Source organism: Eptesicus fuscus, chromosome 5, assembly GCF_027574615.1.
Source record: "Eptesicus fuscus isolate TK198812 chromosome 5, DD_ASM_mEF_20220401, whole genome shotgun sequence".
Taxonomy (NCBI): domain Eukaryota; kingdom Metazoa; phylum Chordata; class Mammalia; order Chiroptera; family Vespertilionidae; genus Eptesicus; species Eptesicus fuscus.
Window position 1 is genome coordinate 8184167 of NC_072477.1, and position 22271 is coordinate 8206437.

The following is a 22271-nucleotide window of genomic DNA, read 5'->3' on the forward strand; positions in this document are numbered from 1 at the left end:
AGCACATCACAGCACATCAGCACAGAAAAGGAATGATTGTAACCCCCAGCATACACATTCAAAATTATTTTATCCACCGCTAAAAGAGCCAGTAATACCAAGGGCAGGGAGGGAGCTGCACTGGCTCAGGTGACGGCCCTGCCCCAAGCAGGCCTTTCCACTCCCACCAGGACTTCCTGTCAAAACCTTAAACATGCATCAACTGACACCAGGAAAACAGCAAAATGCAGCAACAAACCATTCCTAGAACCAGCCATTGTCCACCATCCACACGCAGAAAGGAGTCAAAAGATGAAGTGACAGAACTGAGAGAAGTGGAGCAGCCTGGGATTCCGAAGTTCAGGGGCTATTGTCAGGTCTGCGCTGACCAGAGGCAGCAGCGAGGCAGCCTCCCCCCGAAGCGATGTGAGGCGCCATCTGGAAACATCCCTGGCCTCCACCGAAACATGTGCCCCCAGCCTGTCAGACATGCGACGACTGCTCAACTGCTCGTGTCCAGCTTTTCAGTCTTTCAGTAGAGCTTAAAGAGATGTGAACACCTCTGGGGATATAACAGTCTAAGCCATTGTGAACTCAGAGATTGGAGAACCCTCCATGACAGCTACTTCAGGGAGGCAGAAGAAGGAAGGAGGCAAGCACAGAACCTACAGCAAGACATTGCCAATGTACTGAGCTGTGGATCTGAACAACCATTTCAAAGTAAGGTTAGTTCCACTTCGATTTTAGCAAGAGGCTCTGGGTACTAGTGTGAAATCTCATTTGCTGAAAAGGATTCAGGCCAACAAATCACAAAAGCAAGTTAAAAATTTTATATTTTTCTCTGAATGCATAGTTTTGAAAATTATTTGTTTCTACAGTGTGTTTCTTCTGCATCTGAAGCCCAAGTCTTCTCTGGCATTCAAGTAGCCCTGACTCCTCGGAAGGAGCTACTTTTCCTGCTTTGTGTCCTTTCTTTCTCGTTTGGACATTAACGTTCATTCTGGAAGCTTAGCAGTGTTTACTGGTTTGGGGCTCTCCTGCTCACTCACCAAACCAATACCACCCCACCAGCAGTGTGGTCTAGATCAGAGTACATCCGTAGTGTTTACTTCTGCCTTTTGGTGACCATCAGTCTTTGTTCCTCTGGGAGTCTTACTGTTATATAAACAATAGGAAGCGGATATGGGTTTAGTGGTAGTTATTTGCTATAATAAAGGCCTGAAGTTTAAGGTCTGCAATTTCCCATCCTATTTTCTGGTCACAAATTGTTTACATTCTTCCCACATGCAAATTCCTGGCTGGAGGTCCAAGGTCTTCTCATCTAAATGAAGCCCAGCTGTGGATGAGGCCCTTTGGGTTTGGTTCCTCAGATATGCCTCCTTGAATCCAGGCTTTGAATCCAGATGGGCTTGTGGCTACTTCAACCAAGAGAGTAAGGCACGAGTCATATGACTCCCAAGGCCAGGTTATAAAAAGACGTGCAGCTTCCACCTGACTGTCTAGAACACTCTCTCTTCAGAAACGTCCTCCTTGGGACCCTTCTCAGAACTCTGCCATGGCCAAGCCCCATGGAGAGGCAATGTAAGTCTCCAGCCAACAATTCTGACTAAGCCCAGCCTTCATGCCACCCCATCCCAGAGCCCAAACATATCATCTAGAAGCCCTTAGATAATTCCAGCCCTAAGCTATGCAAGTCTCCCCAGATGAGGTTTCAAACATCATCAAGTAGAGACAGGTTGTTGACTATGCCCTGACCAAAACCCTGACCCACAGTATCTGTGAGCATAATTAAATGATTGTTGTCTTATGTTGCTGCATTGTGAATGAATCTTTCACAGTATCTGGGTATACTACATATATTAGTATCTGGAATACCAACTGAAAGTCAACCTGCTTTATCACCATGTGCCATCAATTCCAAGTAATAGCAGCAATAAAATACTTTGCCTCCAAATAACGTTTGGTTCGTCAAAGTTCTAAACAATTGCTGTGGTTCCTACTAGGTTTTAATTATATATTTACAAGCCACAGATGATCCTCAACCCATGTGGAGTCAGCTGTATGCATTCATTTCAAAAATACACTGGGGAGATTTCCCTTTGATTTAGATTCCATTGGGCATGGGGTTCGAATGCTCACCACAGCCATTCTGTTTCATTCACTGCTTTAAATTTTAAACATAAATAAATAACTCCAGGTGGTCTCATAGTACAACAGAATTGAAATAAATCAAGGTCTATCTCTTACCTTGACAATCTTGATGCTTATTTCAAACTACTATTCAAATGTAGGAACATGTAATACCAAAAGTACAAACTGTGCCCAAAGCAAGCTCAAACAATTCTAAACTATTTTGAACTTAATGGAAGGTCTCCAAAATAATGTTTATATAAAATAAAATGTTTATCCTATATAATAAAAGCCCAGCGACCAAACAGCAGAAAGACCAGAACGACTGGTCAACCAGTCACTATGACACACACTGACCACCGAAGGACAGACGCTCAATGCAGGAGCTGCCCCCTGGTGGTCAGTGCGCTCCCACAGTGGAAGCGCCAATCAGCTAAGCAGGATGAGCAGCTGCTCCTGCTGCAGCTGCTCAGCTGACTGGGATGAGTGAAGCTCCCACAGCAGTTGATCCCCACAGGCCACACCCACCCACCAGTGCACGAATCCCATGCACTGAGCCCCTAGTTCAGTGGTTCTCAACCTTCCTAATGCCGCAACCCTTTAATACAGTTCCTCATGTTGTGGTGACCCCCAACCATAAAATTATTTTCGTTGCTACTTCATAACTGTAATTTTGCTACTGTTAATGAATCGTAATGTAAATATCTGTGTTTTCCGATGGTCTTAGGTGACCCTGCTAGCGATCGTGACCCACAGGTTGAGAACCGCTGCTGTAAGAGCCTAAGACCATCGGAAAACACAGATATTTACATTACGATTCATTAACAGTAGCAAAATTACAGTTATGAAGTAGCAACGAAAATAATTTTATGGTTGGGGGTCACCACAACATGAGGTACTGTATTAAAGGGTTGCGGCATTAGAAAGGTTGAGAACTACTGCTCTAGTTAAAGAATAAGTTATAAAAATGTGCTAATTTGAAGCTTATTACTAAAATGTTATAAAAATAATTTTATCACATAAAGGAGGAGAGTGTTAAAAAAAAATTGTCTGCTCTGGGTGTCAAATATATTAGGTATATACTGCCAGAGTTGGAACATGCTGATTTACAAAATAAAGCTACTTCTCATCCTAGTCTCTCCAGCTTCTAAAAGATTCTCAAAGTACGAATAAGGATAAAAATCGAATGAAAAGTTTGCTAAATGGTGCTGGTTGGTTTGGCTCAGTGGTTAGAGCGTCAGCCCGTGGACCGCAGGGTCACGGGTTTGATTCCCAATCAAGGGCAGGTACCTCAGTTGCAGGCTCTATCCCCTACCTTGGACCAGGGCACATACAGGAGGCAACCCATCGATGTGTCTCTCTCACATCGATGTTTCTCTCTCCCCTCTTCTCTCCTACTTTCCACTCTCTCTAAAATATATCAATGAAAAAAAATATCCTTGGGTGAGGATTAAATTTAAAAAGTTTGCTGAATGACTGTATGATCATTTGTTAAAATCTCAGAAAGATATAAGGTGATGTTCAGTTAAGCCTCTCAGCTATAACAGGGCTTCTAATAATTTTAAGGACAGACTGAAATGCCCAAAGTATAGAAAGAACTGTCTCAAAAATAATTACATAGATGGCTTTGGGGGCACAGAACCCCAATAAGATTTACTGAAAATCCACAAAGTCACACTAGCAAAAAAGCACCATCAACTTAGACTCCAGGGGACAGACCCAGCTCCACATGAAAGTAGGTCTGTGAGACATACACACACACCACCCACCGCCCCGGCTACACGCAGGAAGCAGCCTGAGAGAGTTGCTCAGCTGCCACATGGGCCTTTTCGTATGGAAAAGGAGAGATGTCTCAGAGCGTGCAGCAAGATGCCAGGAAGTCATCAATGGAGTTGAGAACTATTCCCAGAAAGCAAAACCAGATCCCACGTAAGGCCCATTCATTACCCCCAGAGACAGAACTGAAGTGTTCCTGGCTGGAGCTGCTACAGACCAGTGCCTGCTCCCTGCTTCCTCTTCCTCGCCTTGAACAGAAGTCTGTCGCTGCTATCATGTCCCTGTCTCACCACTGTGTGTTGGGTGTGTACAGAGCAGGCGTAACTTGCCTTTTTAGTTCACAGGTCACTGGATCAAGAGAATTTGCACCCCAAGAGTTATATCAGTGACCAGACCAGATGCAGATCACAAGATAATGCTCTTTCCGCCTGAAGTCATAAGTGAATAAAACTTTTGCACGTCTTGTAAGGTGCTGAGAATATTTTGCATTTGGAGAGAATGGAAGAATGTAATGTCGAGAGGTGGATGGTGGTGGGTTAAATATGACCACAAAATTCTTGCTGCTATATAAAAGGGAGGAGTTTATCCCCCACTCCTTGAAATGGGGCTGGCCTTGGGACTGCCTATAACAACGGAATGAAGCAGAAGTGATGCTGCGTGACTTCTGAGCTTCAGTCTCAAAAGGCCTTTCAACCTCATCTCTTATTCTCTCAGCACCCTGCTGCCACATGAACAAACCCAGCCTAGCCTCCTGGAAGATGAGACACTAGGGAGGACTAGACACCCAGTCATCCCCACCATTCCAGCCATCCCAGCGGGAGCCCCAGACGGGAGAGTGAGGTCATCTGAGACCAGCTAACCCCCAGCCTCCTCACCAACGGATACAAATGCATGAGTGAGCCTCTAGGAGTTTATCAAAAGAAGCTTAGCTGAGCATAGCCAAATTGCCAATCCAAGGAACTGTGGTCAAATAAATGTTTATTGTCATAAGCCCTGTGGCAATAGATAACTGAAACAGCCCTCGAAAGGTACTCATTCATGACTAACACCTAAGAAGTTTAAATGACCTGTACACGGTAGGTGGAAATAGAGCTGGCCAGAACCCAAGTATCTCAACAACTAATACAAAGTTCTATATAGGACACCATACTACCTTCTCTTGTACTTTCCACAACAAGTAAAAAGATGGGTATGGTTTAGGGAAACTGTCATGAAAGTTGGCTAATGAAATTTAAAGGTGGAATCTTTAACTAGAGATAACATTTAATTTACATATAAGTGAATATTTTCCATATATAGTTGGTCTGAGTATGTTTAACACATATATTAGCCTGTTTCCACTCCACTTCAAAACAATAAAGTTGTTTAGCATATAAGCTACATCATTAATCAAAGTTAGTTGCACAGATTATACTGTCATTAAAACCTTTTGTAATTAGAATTCTATTCCAAAGAAATGCATAGCTTTTATTTCAAGTAACTTATCAGAAATATTTGTGCATAAGATGGGTGAGCAAAAGCAGAAATGAAAATAGAGACCATTCAGATATAACAATCTTGCATGCTAAATTATTTATTTTCCCCCTTCACAAATACAGTAACATGTACATACTGGGAAACCATGGTGCAGAAATGAGGCAGATGTCAATGAATGAATTTACATACAAACACAGCAACTCATGCCCCACCACACAGATGGTTTGCTCTTACCTTCTTCTGACATATGGCAGATATTTCAGCTGTAAGGGGAAGGTACACAAAATATCAACAAAGAAAGAGAGCCCATTTTCAACAAGGGCAGCCATGAAGAGGAGTAAAAACAAGTTTTGTAATACAACCTCTAGACTTAGACAAAACGGCTTCTTCCTTGTCTCATGAATTATCATCTACTTATGTTTAATAAGATTAAAAAACACCTTTAATTTGAATGCTGTAAATACTTCTTATATTCTTATAAGTTACTCAACCTTCTCAGACATGACCTGGAATTCAGATAACTTTCTCCTCACCTCCTCATTTGACAGAAAACAAAATTGAGGGCCACTATGGTTGCATGACTTTTTCAGGATCACCCAGGCTATCAATGGGGGAGGTAGATCAACCATTATGTCTACGGATCCCTCTTTACTGCTGTTCCATTATACTATGACACTGAGTTGATGCGATACATTTAGAGCTTTACCTTGGACAGGAGTTTCTATACAGAAAAATCTTACTATTTCAATTACTTAGAGTTGAACTATCCATTTATACCAGGCCTGTCCTAGTGTAAAATCAGCTGCATGCTTATTTAAGAGAAAGCAATTTTCAAACCCACGGATTGACCAGTTGGAGTAAGGCTGCCAAACTACTGTCTACTTTAGGATTGACTTTAATGAATAGCTGAAAACTCTTATGAGTGGGCATTCAAATTATTTCCGTGAAAATTGATGCTTGAGGGTACTTGAAAATAACTTTTCCAAGAATGTTAGCATTTCCCTTGAAAGAGTAAATGTTCAAAAATGGACTGAACTATTATTTACAGTACAGTCTATGTTCCAATTATTAAAAAGATCAAAGATAGCCCTAACAGGTTTGGCACAGTGGATAGAGTGTCAGCCTGCAGACTGAAGGGTCCCAGGTTCGATTTTGGCAAGGGCATGTATCTTGGTTGCGGGCACATCCCCAGTAGGGAGTGTGCAGGAGGCAGCTGATCGATGTTTTTAACTCTCTATCCCTCTCGTTCCTCTCTGTAAAATATCAATAAAATATATATTTTTTAAAAGATCAAAGATAAATGTCTCCTAAACTTTGTCTGGAAATTATGAATTAGTGGGTGTCAATTGATTGAAATTTACAACTCGGTTTTTAATACTAGTTTTGTTTAATTAATGGCTATTTAACAGTTTGCTACCTTAGAGTTTATCTTAATCTGTCTAGTTAAATAATAAAAAGTTATTGTTGCCCCGCCAGTGTGGCTCAGTGATTGAGCGTCGACCCATGCACCAAAAGGTCGCTGGTTTGATCCCAGGTCAGGACACATGCCCAGGTTGTGAGCTCGATCCCCAGCAGGAATTGTTTTTTAAATGAGGTCTTTCCAACTCTTTCATTATCTTCCTCTAAAGCCATTTATCGAGTCCCCCCTGTGTGCCTATCTGTACTCAGTATGCTCCCAGCTTTTTCCACCTTACATCTTTCCTTTGCTTTCCAGTACTTTTCCTGGTCACTGTCTCCAATTAGGTGGCTGGACTACCTGCCTCCCATGGGTAGAAGAGTTCTACCTTATCTATCTGATCTGTCAACTTACCGGGCTTAGATTTCAGAACTCTAACAAACTACAAGCATTACAATCTCGTCTCCTCATTGAGATCGGTCAGATATACTTTATCCCCATTTTACTGATGAAGAGACTAAGTGTCAGAGTGATTGAATGATTTTCCCTAAAAACACAGTTAGTAATAGTGGCAGGACAAAATCCGATTATTTAATGTTCTTCCCACTAATGTTCCTTATTCCCTTTCTGACCTGGCAAACATATCATTGGCAACACCATTATATATACATAAAACCTCTTAAAACATAATTCAGCAAGGCCTTAATCATACGCAATTCTAATTCCAAAATCTCCCCCCTTAATTTGGGTAGAAATGATACCTCTTCCCTCATTATTAAATGTGTAGGCATATTACAAGCAAGAAATTGATATAATGCTTCATATCAATGAATATTAATAGAATATAATACTTTGGTTACTGTCTGTTAAATAAAATAGTACAAAAGGAGACAAATCAACCATGCCATTAGTCATGATTACTCATGATTCATTCTTTCTGAAGTAAACCATACCTTGAGGCAGAAGAACATCAATCAACCATTCACTGTGGTCCCTATGAAGAAAAACAAAATTCATTTTTTAGCTTCTTAGCGATGTTTCCCTTCCACATGAATGTTTATAAGCTACACGCTATTGCTAAAAGGCTTTTAATAGAAAGGAAGTGTAATTAAGAGCATTATCCTAATAAACTTTTTAAATGTCTAATGCATTCCAGCTAAATTATAAATTATAGGCATTTCATCATATTCAGTTCTTTCAATGATACTTTCCAGATGCTAATTAAGCCAACCAAAATACATCATGATTTGCACAAAGCTGAGTGTGATTCTGTGAAGCTAACAAGCAAAGAGAACCCACATGAATTATCTGTCATGTTTGAAAACCCATTTTCTTTTTCTCTGTGGCCTTTTCAACCAGGCCGCTGCTTCCGTAAACGGAACTACTTCTTTCTGTCACACACAGAACTAGTGCAACTCTGCAAAGCTAAAATCTTTCAAATGGAAGTTTGCTCCATATTAAATATCCGACAAAATAACCTTTAAAAACCAGAGAGGTTAATGGGAAATGTGGATAATGTAACCAATTTAAGTCCAAGTGATTATTTTTATCTCCTCATTGTTGCCCTACTTCCTTTATACCTACCCTGCGATCCTCTGGCTGCATTCTTCACAGAGATACAATGGGGGTGGTTTATCACCCAAAGCTACTGACAGGGAAGGGTCTATACACATCTGAAACACATGAAAAGACAGAATGAACTCTCCGGTCCTGTTTATCACATTCCTGATATCATGAGCACAAATGTTCCAATACTGATAGGTTTTCAAAAGCAAAGTGGAATAAATATGTTTAGTAGAACCCATTCAACCTGTAACCATTTTTCCTGCACTGGCCCATGAGTCCACATGGTTGACTTAAATGTGGCTACTGGTTTTTCATTTCGCTTGTTATTTGCAATTCTAGTAACAAATAGTTCAAGAAATGTAACCTCATTCCACAAAGATAAAAAAGGATCTTGTTCAATGGCTGCTGAAATTGCCTCTATATTACTCATACAGTATTTCCTTCCCTAAAGTGGTAAACAAAGTGTCTCTTTTTAAGAAGAGAAAATTATATTAAGATTGAAAATCATAACTGTTACCAAAAAGCTAGCAGAAACCTCATTCATAAAATTTAGCTTTGAATCTAACAATGAATGATTCACTTTTCACACACTGGAATCTAAGTTCTACATTAATCATCCAGTGTTTCATTTCCAGGTGTGTGGTTTTTTCCTTCACACAGAACCTGTCGTTTGTTTAACCCTGCTGTGCCCTGTTCAGTTTTGGATTATTTATGGCTGAGTTTACATTAGCCTAAGCGCAGAGATGAAAAGCGTTCATTTTACAGTTGATCATTAGGATATTCTTAAATATCTGGATATTTTAAATCAAGTGAACAAAACATTTAGATTACTAGCTGAATTTTGCACTTTGCATCAGTTTAAGTTTCTATGATTTACCAAAGTCATTTTGAATTCTGTTCCTGCCCTTCAAGAAATAATCAATCCATGCTATAGCCGATTATGTAGTAATATGCCACAAATTCTTCTGGAACATCCTTCTGCCTTTTCTTTGGTTGTTTTTACTGATTTGAAGGGGAGGGGGGAGGGGAATGCACCAAACTTATAAGCCAAACAGCCTGTCATTTAAAGTTAAAATCCTGAGGGAAAACCAAGATGGCGGCATAGGTAAACACTGAAACTGCTGCCTCATACAACAATATCAAAACTACAACTAAAAGACAAAACGGACACCATCCAGAACCACAGGAAAGCTGGGTGAGTGGAAATTCTACAAGAAATTCTACAAATTCTAGAAGAAAAGAGGAAAGCACATTGAGACTCAGAGGAGCTGCAAAAGGCTGAGGTACAGAGACGCGCACGCGGACGCACGCGGAGAGGATGGGCATTTGTGTGCATGGGTGGCTGAGTGCGCAGCTGGCTTTCTAAACCGGGAGGGAGACAGAAGCTCCCGACTGCACTGAACTCCAGTCCCTGGCGAAACACTGGGAAACCAGACTAATTCGGTGGGAATCTGGACTGTCAGGAAAAGGGAAAGCACAGAGACTCGGGAGCTGCTAAGGCAGAGGTCTGGAGGCGGGTGCGCGCAGAGAAGCTGAGTGCACGGCTGGCTTTCTAAAGTTGGAGGGTAGACAAAAGCTCCCAACAGCACTGAACTCCAGTTCCGGGCAAGTTTCTGGGAACCCCGACTCATTCGGGGAGAAACTAAACTGTCTGGCAGCGGGTGAAACTCGAGGGCGGCTTTCTCTCAGAGGTGCTTGCAGCGATTACCGAGGGATACTGTGACCCAGGGGCCTCATAGGGCAGGGCTGACGGGAAGCCAAGGCTGTCTGCTCTGCCCTGAAACTCCGCCCCATCCAAGCTGAGCACAGAGGCTTTTACAATTTTGCAAGTCTTGTCTCATAAGAGTGTCTACAGCACAGAAGTTCTCCCAGCATAGACACAGCTGATCCTCACAGCCAATTGGCCTGGAGGTCAATTCCCCCCAGTGATACCAACAACAATCAAGACTTAACTACAACAAGGCTGAGCACACAGTCCACAAAGGGGTGCACCAAGAGTGTCCACCTCAGGTAACTGGGGAGGCTGAGCCACTGTACCCTATAGGACACCTACCACACAAAGCTACTCCACCAACTCAGGGAAGCAGCGAAAATGCGGAGACAAAGAAACAGATCACAAATGAAAGAAATGGAGGAAAGCAAAAGACTGGGTATAGAGTTCAAAACCACGGTTATAGGTTTTTCAAGAATTTCCTAGAAAAGGCCGATAAATTTAGTGAGACCCTCGAGGATATGAAAAAGGACCAACTAGAAATTAAACATACACTGACTGAAATAAAAAATATTATACAGAGACCTAACAGCAGACTAGAGGACCACAAGAATCAAGTCAAAGATTTGAAATATGAAGAAGCAAAAAAAACTCAGCCGGAAAAGAAAAAAGAAAAAAGAATACAAAAAGTTGAAGATAGTGTAAGGAGCCTCTGGGACAACCTCAAGCGTACCAACATCCGAATTATGAGGGTGCCAGAAGAAGAGAGAGAGCAAGATATTGAAAACCTATTTGAAGAAATAATGACTGAAAACTTCCCCCACCTGGTGAAAGAAATAGACTTACAAGTCCAGGAAGCGCACAGAACCTCAAACAAAAGGAATCCAAAGAAGACCACACCAAGACACATTATAATTAAAATGCCAAGAGCAAAAGACAAAGAGAGAATATTAAAAGCAGCAAGAGAAAAACAGTTAATCAACTACAAGGGAGCACCCATACAATTGTCAGCTGATTTCTCAACAGAAACTATGCAGGCCAGACGACAGTGGCAAGAAATATTCAAAGTGATGAATAGCAAGAAACTACAACCAAGATCACCCAGCAAAGCTATCATTCAGAACTGAAGGTCAGATAATGAGCTTCACAGATAAGAAAAAGCTAAAGGAGTTCATCACCACCAAACCAGTATTATATGAAATGCTGAAAGGTATTCTTTAAGAAGAGGAAGAAGAAGAAAAAGGTAAAGATAAAAATTATGAACAACAAATACATGTCTATCAACAAGTGAATCTAAAAGTCAAGTGAATAAAAAAATCTGATTAACAGAAAAAAAAAAAGTTAAAACCCTGAGGTGTTTCAATGATTGGGGAAATAGGCATTATTATTCCTAAATTCAAATAATTATACCATCTAAATCTGTAAATTACATATTTCCTGATGCTAAAGACCCAGTATGAAATTTTTTCTTAGGTAAGTTTCATTCTTCCTTTGATAATTACTTTTTGATATGTTAAAAATCAGGGATTGGCCAACGTTCTGTAAATGGTCAGAGAATAAATATTTCTGGCTTTGTGTGCCATGTGTTCTCTGTCATAACTAACTACTCAAACCCAGCCAGCATGGCTCAGTGGCTGAGCAACAACCTACGAACCAGGAGGTCACAGTTCGATTCCCAGTCAGGGCATATGCCCAGGTTTCAGGCACAATCCCCAGTGTGGGGCTTTCAGGAGGCAGCTGATCAATGATTCTCTCTCATCACTGATGTTTCTAGCTTTCTCTCCCTCTCCTTTCCTCTCTGAAATCAATAAAAAAATATACTTAAAAATAATTAACTACTCAACCCTACTATTATAGCATGAAAGCAGCCACAGATGATATATAAGCAAATAAAATAGAACTTTATTTACAAAGATCTGGCTGGTTTGCTGACTCCTATGTTAGAGAATTATCTGGACTCCAAACTATATCATAAAGTGATTTTCAAATAGTAAAACTAGAAGCAGAATGTGATAAAATGAACTATAAATTCCAACGTATTTTCATTGTAATTCCTATCCCAACACTTGGCTTTTGCCCTAAACGTATTTGTTTTTTTGCAATATATTGCAATAAAAATAAATATTACTTTTCTATTTGGCAAATCATTGCTGCCAAGTGGTATAGCTGACTATTATGGAAATATTAGGCTTTTTGTGAGGACAAATCAATTTTCCCTGAGTCTTCCCCATGCGCCCCAGGTAGACCTGTTCTTCATCTTTACTTTCATTTCTAATGAGTCACTGATACCTCTGTCAAGTACAGGTTTTTGTTCATTCCACTCAAAGGAAAAACTCCTAGAATGTTAGAACTCAATAGAGATTATCTAGAAGACCTCCAATGTGTTCAATGCATTCATTAACACGATCCATCTGATTTGTGACTAATAATGTCAATTCTGATCTACTCTGAACAGATCTGTTTACACCCATATTAATATGTTCATATCTGATCTTGCATTAAAAATATTGTTCTCTGTTCATAAATATATTACCAATGTAGAGGTTTGGGAAAATGGAGAAAAGGAAAGAAGAAAACTTAACTACTTCAATAACCCTCCATCTCAATGCAATCATAGTAATTGACATTCTGATGAGCATAACTGGTGTTTTTTCACTATGAATATAAATATACAGATACGCAATTTTTAAACTAAATTGGCATCACACTATACAATTTTATAATTTCTTTTTCATTTAACATTATTCCATTCGCATCTGGAAGTTGGATACCCTTGATCTACATGTCCTAAGGTCAAATCCCTGCGCATGTGGGAAGTGCTCATGTTGTAAAGAAAGAACAATACCACGCAGACCTGTTGTCATGAAAAACATGTCTTGTCAATTAACAGGAATGTTACCTTTCTGGGAAGTATAAGTGAAAATATAAAAGGCTTTTTTATATTTTCAGAAAGTAACACATGGGGGATGATAAAAAATGTTTTGGAAAAAGAAGAGGTGGTGGTTACACAACATTATGAAAGTGCTAAATGCTACTGAATTGTTCACTTTAAAACCATCAATTTTATGTTATATGAATGCCATCTCAATTTTTTAAAATGACAGAAAGTAGGATGGTTTGCCCTATCCTGGAGGACTGGCTATAGGGAAAAGCCTGTGAGAAAAGCAAGGCCAGACCAGAGGAGTAGACTGGGCTGTCTGCATTAAGAGGAGAAAATCTGATTTGTGATGAGTTCTGTGAGTGGGAGACCACAAATCATCAGGAAGTCAGAGGACTCCTGTGAATGCAGTATGACATAAAACTAGAAGGAAAATAACTGAAAAAAATCGGACAGAAAGTACCTCCTTCCTGTTGACATCTGAGCAAACCCAAAGAGGTTTGTGACAGGCAGAAAGAAGGACGGATATAAAAACTAATTTCAATTATGGGACCCAAGTAACTCTCACACTGTGAAGAATTAAGCTGAATTCCATGAATAACATATAAACTAACATTTCATTCAACAACTTGCTGACAATTTGACCACTGGCAATACAATGTGAGACCAGGTCTAATAAAACAGTACCTTCACCGCTGGTTTGTTAATTGCATTGTGGCATTCAATGTGCTGACAGTGGATGGGATTCCAAGCTGTAAAGCAAAGCATAACTGATGAATACTTCTCATTGAAATTATTTGTGCCCTAGTAAAAAGCACAGCAGATACTTCATTAGTTTTATTTTACCTAAATAGATTCATCATCAGAAGCCTTCCTAAAATGAATTTTAAATATATGAAAAATTTTTTAATTGAGCAAAGATATCACAACTCCATCATCCATTTTCCTATGGGAGGAGACAATCTAATACAAGGTGGCATACACAATATCAAATATTACCTCACAATGATATACCATTGCTAAGTTCTCTATGATTTCACTGGATCCTCCCCACAACTCTGTGGGATAGATACAGCAGATCATTAACCTCATTAAATATATGAGTAAGTTAAAGTTAAAAAGGTTAAGTAGCTTGCTATGATCACAGAATTAGTAAACGACTAAATGAGAACTAGTCTAGTCTAGCTAGGACTAGAACTTGGTTCTTGACACTCTGCTCTTTTCACTATAGTATATACTATGCTAAACATCCTAGATTTTTGGCACAAGGCAGTGTTTCAAATTGATAGCAATTGAAATGAATGATAAAGCAGCTTCCACCATTCCATTTGCCACCCCACCCCATCAAACTGGAAGACTGGAAAGATGACTTTCTTGCCCAAATGAAATGCAGCTCTCTCACATATGTGACCCACAAATTAAGTCTCTGCTAGTTTGCTAATACCCAACTCCTTAACACAGTATAACTCACAGAGAATGAGGATAAGAACCAAGTAATTATCATCCAGATGATTCTGTAGCCCAAAGCACTTAGCTAACAATAAAAAAGTAATAGAATTATAAGTTGAAAGTAGGACACATTTCTAAATTGCCATATTCTAATCTTATAGGACCATGTTTGGCCTAATATAGAAGAATTTGCAGGTGAGAGGAAATTGTTACTTAGTTACATACCAAATTATAATTCAAAAATATTTACTATTAATGATTCAGCCTAATTTATGCTCCAAACATTTTATAAAATTTTCTATCTGGAAGGATTTTAACTTCAAATATTCTATTTTCAATATTCAAATATTGTTAGATTAAGCATAACATTTTGTGTCTAATTTGCAATTCAAGAAAATACAATCAACAGAGCCATTGACCTTAAAAAATATACAAACAAGACAAAAAAGTAAGTAAAGATCAAAACCACTACTCTTATAACAGTATTATATTGTTTATATTTTTAGAGAGCGAGAAAGAAGAAATGAGTAATAGTAAGAAATAGATGAATGAAGAAATTATTTGAATATAGGCATTCTATAACTATAAGATTTGATTCCTACATGTGGAAAAGTCAAGATGAATACAGAGAGTAGCAACAAGTTTTCTTGTGTAATTAAAGAAACCGAAAAAAAAAAAAAAAAGAGTGCCTTTAATCAGTATAGGAGTTCCAAATACATAGGATATGTAGCCTCATTTCTCCAAACCCAAATTCATAACAGATATCACGAATCCATAAGAGCATTCCATCCTGCTGAGTCTAGAAACGGCTTTAGAATACTTCTCAAAACTGAGCTTTAGGAAGTCACCACTAATCAAAGATAAAACCATCTCTGAATCTATGTATTATGAGAATATCTGCAGAGCACTTTATAAATATCAAGGTGATTTTTCTTGACATTTTAAAATAAAAGTAATATTCAAAATATGTAACAACTGCTATGGCATAGGCACAAAGAAATCAGACTTTGCAACAGCCATAGAACTTGATTAAGGCTATAAAGACTCCTGTTCTGCCAGAGATTAATGCTTTATACGTGGATGGTGGGGATATGCAGGAGATCCTATTCCTATAATTTTTTATTCCATTTTTACAAAATGAAACTGAATTAAGAGCAGATAGTAGAATTTTTAATTTAAGTTCACCAAAGTCACACTATATCTAAGCTTACTAGAATAGTGATTCTTAGCTTTTGTTATGTTTCAAAAATCATCTGTCAAGGTTTCAAAAATATGATGCCTAAACCCCATGTTAGATCTACTCAATCAAAATCTCTGAAGATAGAGCACCAGTAGTTGTAATTGGGAAAAACATTACAACTGATTGTAATATATACTTTTCCATAAGGCAAGTATAATAAAGATAGATCTCCCTTCATTTGAAAATAAAAACAAAAATATAGCATAAAAACATGGCAGACAAGAGTTCTGCTTCCTACTATGACCGAGTAACTGGTATTGGACATGCCCTCCTACCATAAACAACTAAAAAATGGAAAATATATATGAAACAACTATATTCAGAAATCAGACTACATGTAGTACAGAACAATGATCCTTGAGAGAAGAGAAACAATGAAATGACTCCTACAACCACCCTGGCTTTCTTCCTGAAAGCAATTTTCAGACCTTGCCCTAGAAGAGGAAATATAAGCACAGTAGGTTGGTTTTATTGAGTTGAGGAGACAAAAACTGGCATTTAGAGAGGCAAGGTGACTTAAATTTGCTGGGTAGAGTACCAAAGAAGAAGGAGCTGAGCAAAGTACAAGCTCCAGAAATCTGAGTAGGAGTCCTTTGCGGGGTTTGGCTTTATACTAAGCTAAACATGTGTAAGACAAAACTTAATTAGGCTTCATAGAGAACAATTATGAGGGATTTATAACCTAATAATTCCTATATCTCATATAGGGTTGGGAAATATTCAAGTTCCAACCAGCCAGAGCAGAGGGAACTCAGTAAAAACCTGGAATATTCAATGGAGACTCTAGAAAGTCATGTCATAGTAGAAGAGCTGAACTAACATTAGTGAAAAAGCTACCCCAGGCTTACCCTAACAAGGCATAAGAACAAGCCTTGGAAGGGTTAAGCTAATCCACCAGTAACTTGACTGTCAAAAGAAACTTTAACACACTATAATGGAAGACAACAAAATCCAGATACTTCATAATGTAGTATTCTTGAAGTCTAGCATCAAGTCAAAAATAAATATTTGAAAAGGAAGGAAAATGTAACCCATAATTGGGAGAAAAACTGGGCATTAGAAACAAACCCAGAAATGCGGTAGTTTTAGCAAACAAGGACTTTAAGACAGCTATTGTAAGCATATTTAAAGAAAAATATGAACACAATGAGGCTAGATATTAAAGATAACAAAAGAACCAAATGAAATTTCTAAAAATTAAAAATATAATACCAAACATGAAAAATTCACTGAATGGGAGTAATGGCAGTTTAGACAATGTAGAAGAAAAGATCTGTGAATTAGGAGACATAACAACAAAAACTACCCAAACTGAAATACTAGAAGAAAAATAAAGAGAGCTTCAGTGAGCTGTGGGAAAATATCAGGCAGAGTAAGCAAGTGTGTTTAAAAGCCAAAATGGTGCAACAGGGGCAGGGAGTGGTGATTTTTTGAAGAAAATTTTGGCCAAAATTTTGCAAGTTTGATGAAAACTATAACCCCACAGATCCAAGAAGCTCAATGAATCTTAGGTAAAATAAAAGCAAAGAAAATCACACCAAAACTCATTAAAATCGAACTGATAAAACCAATGATAAAGTGAAAATCTTAAAAGCAGCCAGGAAAAAAAGACACATTACTTACAGGGGAACAAAGATAAGAATGATCGCTGATTTCTCGTCAGAAACAATGCAAGCCAGAAGACAATGGAACGACATCTTTAATAGGCTGAAAGAAAAAAACTGTCAACCTAGAATTTTATACCCAGTGAAAATATCCTTCAAAATTGAGTATGAAATAAAGACTACTCGAAGACAAACACTAGAGAATTTATTGCCAGCTGAGCTCCACTATAAGAAGTATTAAAGAAAGTTCTTGAGGCTGAAGGAAAGCTAGGACTTACATAAAGGCAAAAAGAGTTCTGGAACTTTGTAAATATAATGAATAAAAGACTTTCTAATCATATTAACATGTTTTTAAAAGATGATTTATTGTTTAAAACAAAAATAATAGCCATGTATTGTAAGACCAATAATATATAGAGAAAGAATTAAAATATTTAATAAGAAGAACAAAAAGGATGAGAGGGGAAAATGAAAGTGTACAGGGTTCTAACATTACATGTAAGCTAGTATAATATTCTTTTAAGGGAGACTGTGAAATTAAAGATATATATTATAAACATTAAAGCAATTTTTAAAAGGATGTATACCTAGTAATTCAATACAGAGATAAAATGAAATAGTAAAAATAATCCAAAAGAAGGCAAGATATTAAAAAGAAAAGAAACATAGAATAGATGGGACAAGTAGAAAACAAGAACAAGATGCCAGGCTTAAGTCCAACTGTATCTGTAGTTACATTAAATGGAAATGGCCTAAACAATAATTATATTACATGTAAATGGTCTAAAAGGCAAAGGTTGTCAAATAGATTTTAAGTTTTATCAAAAAGCATGACTCAAATATTTGCTGCCTGTGAGCAACACTTGAAATATAAAGATAGATATATTAAAAGTAAGCAGATAGAAAAATTTGTGCCATTATATATGATTAGCATAGCATTAGCAAATGCTAATCGTAAGAAAACTGAAGTGTCTATATAAATATCAGACAAGTAGACTCCAGGACAAAGAATATTACCAGTATAAAGAGGAACATTTCACAATGATGATAGGGTCAATTCATCAAGATGACATAATAATCATAAATACCGTGTACATCTAATGGTAGAGTTTTAAATTATATGAAGCAAAACTGACACAAATAAGTCCATAATTTGTGTTATAAATTTCACCAATCTTCTCTTAGTAATTCATAAAACAAGCAGACTGAAAATCAGTAAAAATAGAAAGCTTAAACAACATTAACAATTTAACCTAATTAATAATGATAGAATTCTCCACTCAACCACTGCAGAATATACATTATTTTCAAGGGCACATGCAAAGTTTACTAACTAAAACAATATTTTGACCCATAAAATAAGCCTTAAAAATGTATCTGTAGCAATACATAGAGTATCATTCCTGACCACAATGAAATTAAACTAGAAATAACAAAAACATACCTGGAAAGTCACTAAATGTTTATATTTTTGAAAAACACACATCTCAATAATCCATAAATCAAAGAAGAAATCACCAGGAATATTAGAAAATATTCTGTACTAAAATACAATAAAATCACAACATATCAAATTTGTGGGATGCAAGTAAAGCAACATTTAAGGGGAAATTTAGAGCTTTAAATTATTTTATTAGAAAATACAAAAGATTCAAAATAATTTATGTTTCTATCATAACAAAATAGAAAAAATTAAACTCAGTGTTATCAGAAAAAAGAAAATAAAGATAAAAGCATAGCCCTAGCCGGCTTGGCTCAGTGAATAGAGCATCAGCCTGTGGACTGAAGGGTCCCAGGTTCGATTCCAGCCAAGGGCACATGCCTGGGTTGCGGGCTCAATCCCCAGTAGGGGGCATGCAGGAGGTGGCCGGCCAATGATTCTCTCTCATCACTGATGTTTTTCTCTCTCCTCTCCCTTCCGCTCTGAAATCAATAAAGAAATATTTTTTTTAAAAAAAAGATAAAGGCATAAATCAATGAAATTGAAAATGGAAAACCCAATAGAGAATATCATAAAACCAAACATTGGTTCTTTGGCAAGTTCAATAAAATTGATAATTCCTCTACGAAGCCTAATAAATAAAAATATAGAAAAGAAACAAATTACCAATATCAGAAATGAAAGTTAGGACATCACTGCAGATCCTACAGCTATGCCAATAAATTTGATAAGTTAGATGAAAATGACCACATTCCTCAAAAATCACAGATTACAAAATTATAAACTCTCGCTCAATAACAAAAAAAAAATTAAAATGCCCCATAACTATTAAATTGAATTCAGCAATGTAAAATCTTCCCACAAAGAAAACCTCAGATCTAGATGGATTTACCCGTAAATTCTATTAACTATTTAAGAGAATAAATACAAATCATACATAAACTCTTTCCAAAAATAGAAGAGGAGGAAACACTTCCAAACTCATTTTATGAGGTCAGGATTACTCTGTAAACAAAACCAGATGAAAGCATTACAGTAAGACTGTCAAATGACAGTGGGAAGGCTGGGGAGGGCTGGGGGGCAGGGGGAGGTAAGAGATCAACTGAAGGACTTGTATGCATGCATATAAGCATAACCAATGGACGCAAGACACTGGGAGGGGGTGAGGGCATGTGCTGGGGGGGGCGAGGGATAGGGGAAGCTGGGGGAAGGTCAATTGCAGGGGGGGGGAGGAGACATATGTACTACTATTTGTAATACTTTAAACAATAAAAAAAGAAAAAGAAAGCATTACAGTAATATCCCTCATAAATATAGAATCAAGAACACAACAAAAAATTAGCAAATTAAGTCTGGCAATATAATATAGCTGAAAATGTAGAATGTATCTCAGGAATGTAAGGTTGGTTTAACAATGCAAATCAAATCAATGCAATTTACCATATTAACAGAATGGAAATCATATGATCATCTCAAAATATATTTGAACAAAACAGGAGAAAACGCATTTAACCAAAATTAATGTTCACTCATGATAAAAAGTCTCAGCAAACTAAGATGAGACAGAGACTTCCTCAATCTGATTTTAGAAAAAAAGCATCTGTGAAAAACCTACAACTACCATTGTATGTAACGATGAAAGCCTTAATGCTTCCTCCCCACAGACTAAGGGGGTGTGGGGGAAGATATTCACTCTCAGCATTTCTATTCAACACTGAACTGGAAATATGAGCCAGGGTAATGAGAAAAAGAAAGAGAGGAAGGAAAGGGAAAAGGAGGGAAGGAAGGAAGGGAGGGAGAAAGGGAAGGTAGGAGGCAGGCAGGCAAACATATAAATTAGAAATAAAGAAGAAAATGTTTTAATTATTTTTATTTTTATTTTCAAGAGAGAAAAATCTTGTATACAGAAAACTTTAAGAAACATACAAATAAGCTACAAAACTAACAAGTAAATTTAACAAGGTTTCAGGGTAAAAAAAATCAATATACAAAAATCAATTAAATTTCTTTATACTGTCAATGAACAATCGGAAATTAAATTTTAAAATAATGACATTTGCATCATAAAAAGTATCAAATACCTAGGAATTAATTTTAAAAATAAATGCAAGAATTCTATACTGAAAACTACAGGGGGAAATTTTTAAAGACCTAAAGAATGCATCATGTTCATGGATTGGAGAACTAATATTTTGCAATGTCAATTCTTTCCAAATGGAACTATAGGTTTAATACAACCCAGATCAAAATTCCAGAAGGATTATTTTTGCAGGAATGAAAGCTGATACTAAAATATATATGGAAATGCAAAAGACCTAAAATAGCCAAGATGATCTAAGAAGAACAAAATTAGAGACTTGCACTATCTGATTTTAAGATTATAAAGCCAAAGTATTTAAGACAGTTTGCATTGGTATACAGATCAATTAAAAAGAATAATTTCAACATTAATCATCAAAGAAATACAAATTAAAGCCACAATGAGATACACACCCATGAGAATGGCTAAAATTCAAAATACTGTTAGCTGTGAGTATTAGCAAGGGTGTATAGCAACTGAACATCTCATATACTGTTGAATGAAATGTAAAATGGCATGCACACTTTACAGAGCTGTTTAAAATTCTTTTATAAATTACATGACCCAGCAATTCCTCTCCTAGGTACATATCCAAGAGAAATAAATGCATATGCCTACAAGACTTGTGTAAGATGTTCACAGTAGCTTCATGTGTATTGGCCAAAAACTTGAAACAGCTAAATGTACATCAATAGCAAGGTTGAAAAACAAACTGTGGTATATACATACCATAGAATACTTACTTAGCAATAAAAAAAACCCTACTAATATCATCAACAATACAGATTAATCTCAGTAACATTATGCTAATGAATGAAGTAAGACACAAAACAATAAATCCCTGAATCATATGAATACAAAGTCCCCCTTATCTGCACGGGATGTATTCCAAGACCCCCAGTAGATGCCCAAAACCTCAAATAGTACCAAACCCTACAGATACTATGTTTTTTTTCTATACATACATACTTATGATAAAGGCTAATTTATGAATTAGGCACAGCAAAAAATTAACAATAACTAATAACACAATAGAACAATGATAACAATCCTATATAATAAAAGGGTAATATGCAAATCAACTGAACGGCAGAACAACCAGTGGCTATGACGCACACTGCCCACCAGGGGGCAGACACTCAACATAGGAGCTGCCCCCTGGAGGTCAGTGAGCTCCCACAGGGGGAGCGCCACTCAGCCACAAGCCAGGCTGATGGCTGTTGAGTGCAGCAGCAGTGGCGGGAGCCTCTCCTGCCTCCACTGCAGCGCTAAGGATGTCCCCTGGGGGAGTGGGCCTAAGTCATCAGTCAAACATCCCCCAAAGGCTGCCAGACTGCTAAAGGGCACAGGCCGGACTGAGAGACCCTCCCCCGACCCAGTGCACAAATGTCATGCACTGGGCCTCTAGTGCACTATAATAAAAGTTATGTAAATGTGGCATTATGAAGTAAAGTAAAGGTTACTTGAACACAAGCATTGTGATAGCACTACAGTTGATGTGATAACTCAAATGGCTACTAAGTGACATGTGCATGTAGTGAACAC

At 37.6% G+C, this 22271-nt stretch overlaps 1 protein-coding gene across 3 annotated transcripts in view; it reads right to left on the reverse strand.

Annotated features, from left to right (window-relative positions):
- Window positions 1-22271, reverse strand: part of UNC79 (unc-79 homolog, NALCN channel complex subunit) — a 165775-nt gene that overhangs the window by 121216 nt on the left and 22288 nt on the right. For all 3 annotated transcript variants that reach the window (XM_028136886.2, XM_028136889.2, XM_054715450.1), the window contains exons 5-8: window positions 13600-13664; window positions 8342-8430; window positions 7711-7751; window positions 5596-5624 (exon numbers count right to left, since the gene is read on the reverse strand). In XM_028136886.2, coding sequence (XP_027992687.2) covers window positions 5596-5624; window positions 7711-7751; window positions 8342-8430; window positions 13600-13664 — 224 coding nt within the window. The remainder of the gene's footprint in view (window positions 1-5595; window positions 5625-7710; window positions 7752-8341; window positions 8431-13599; window positions 13665-22271) is intronic.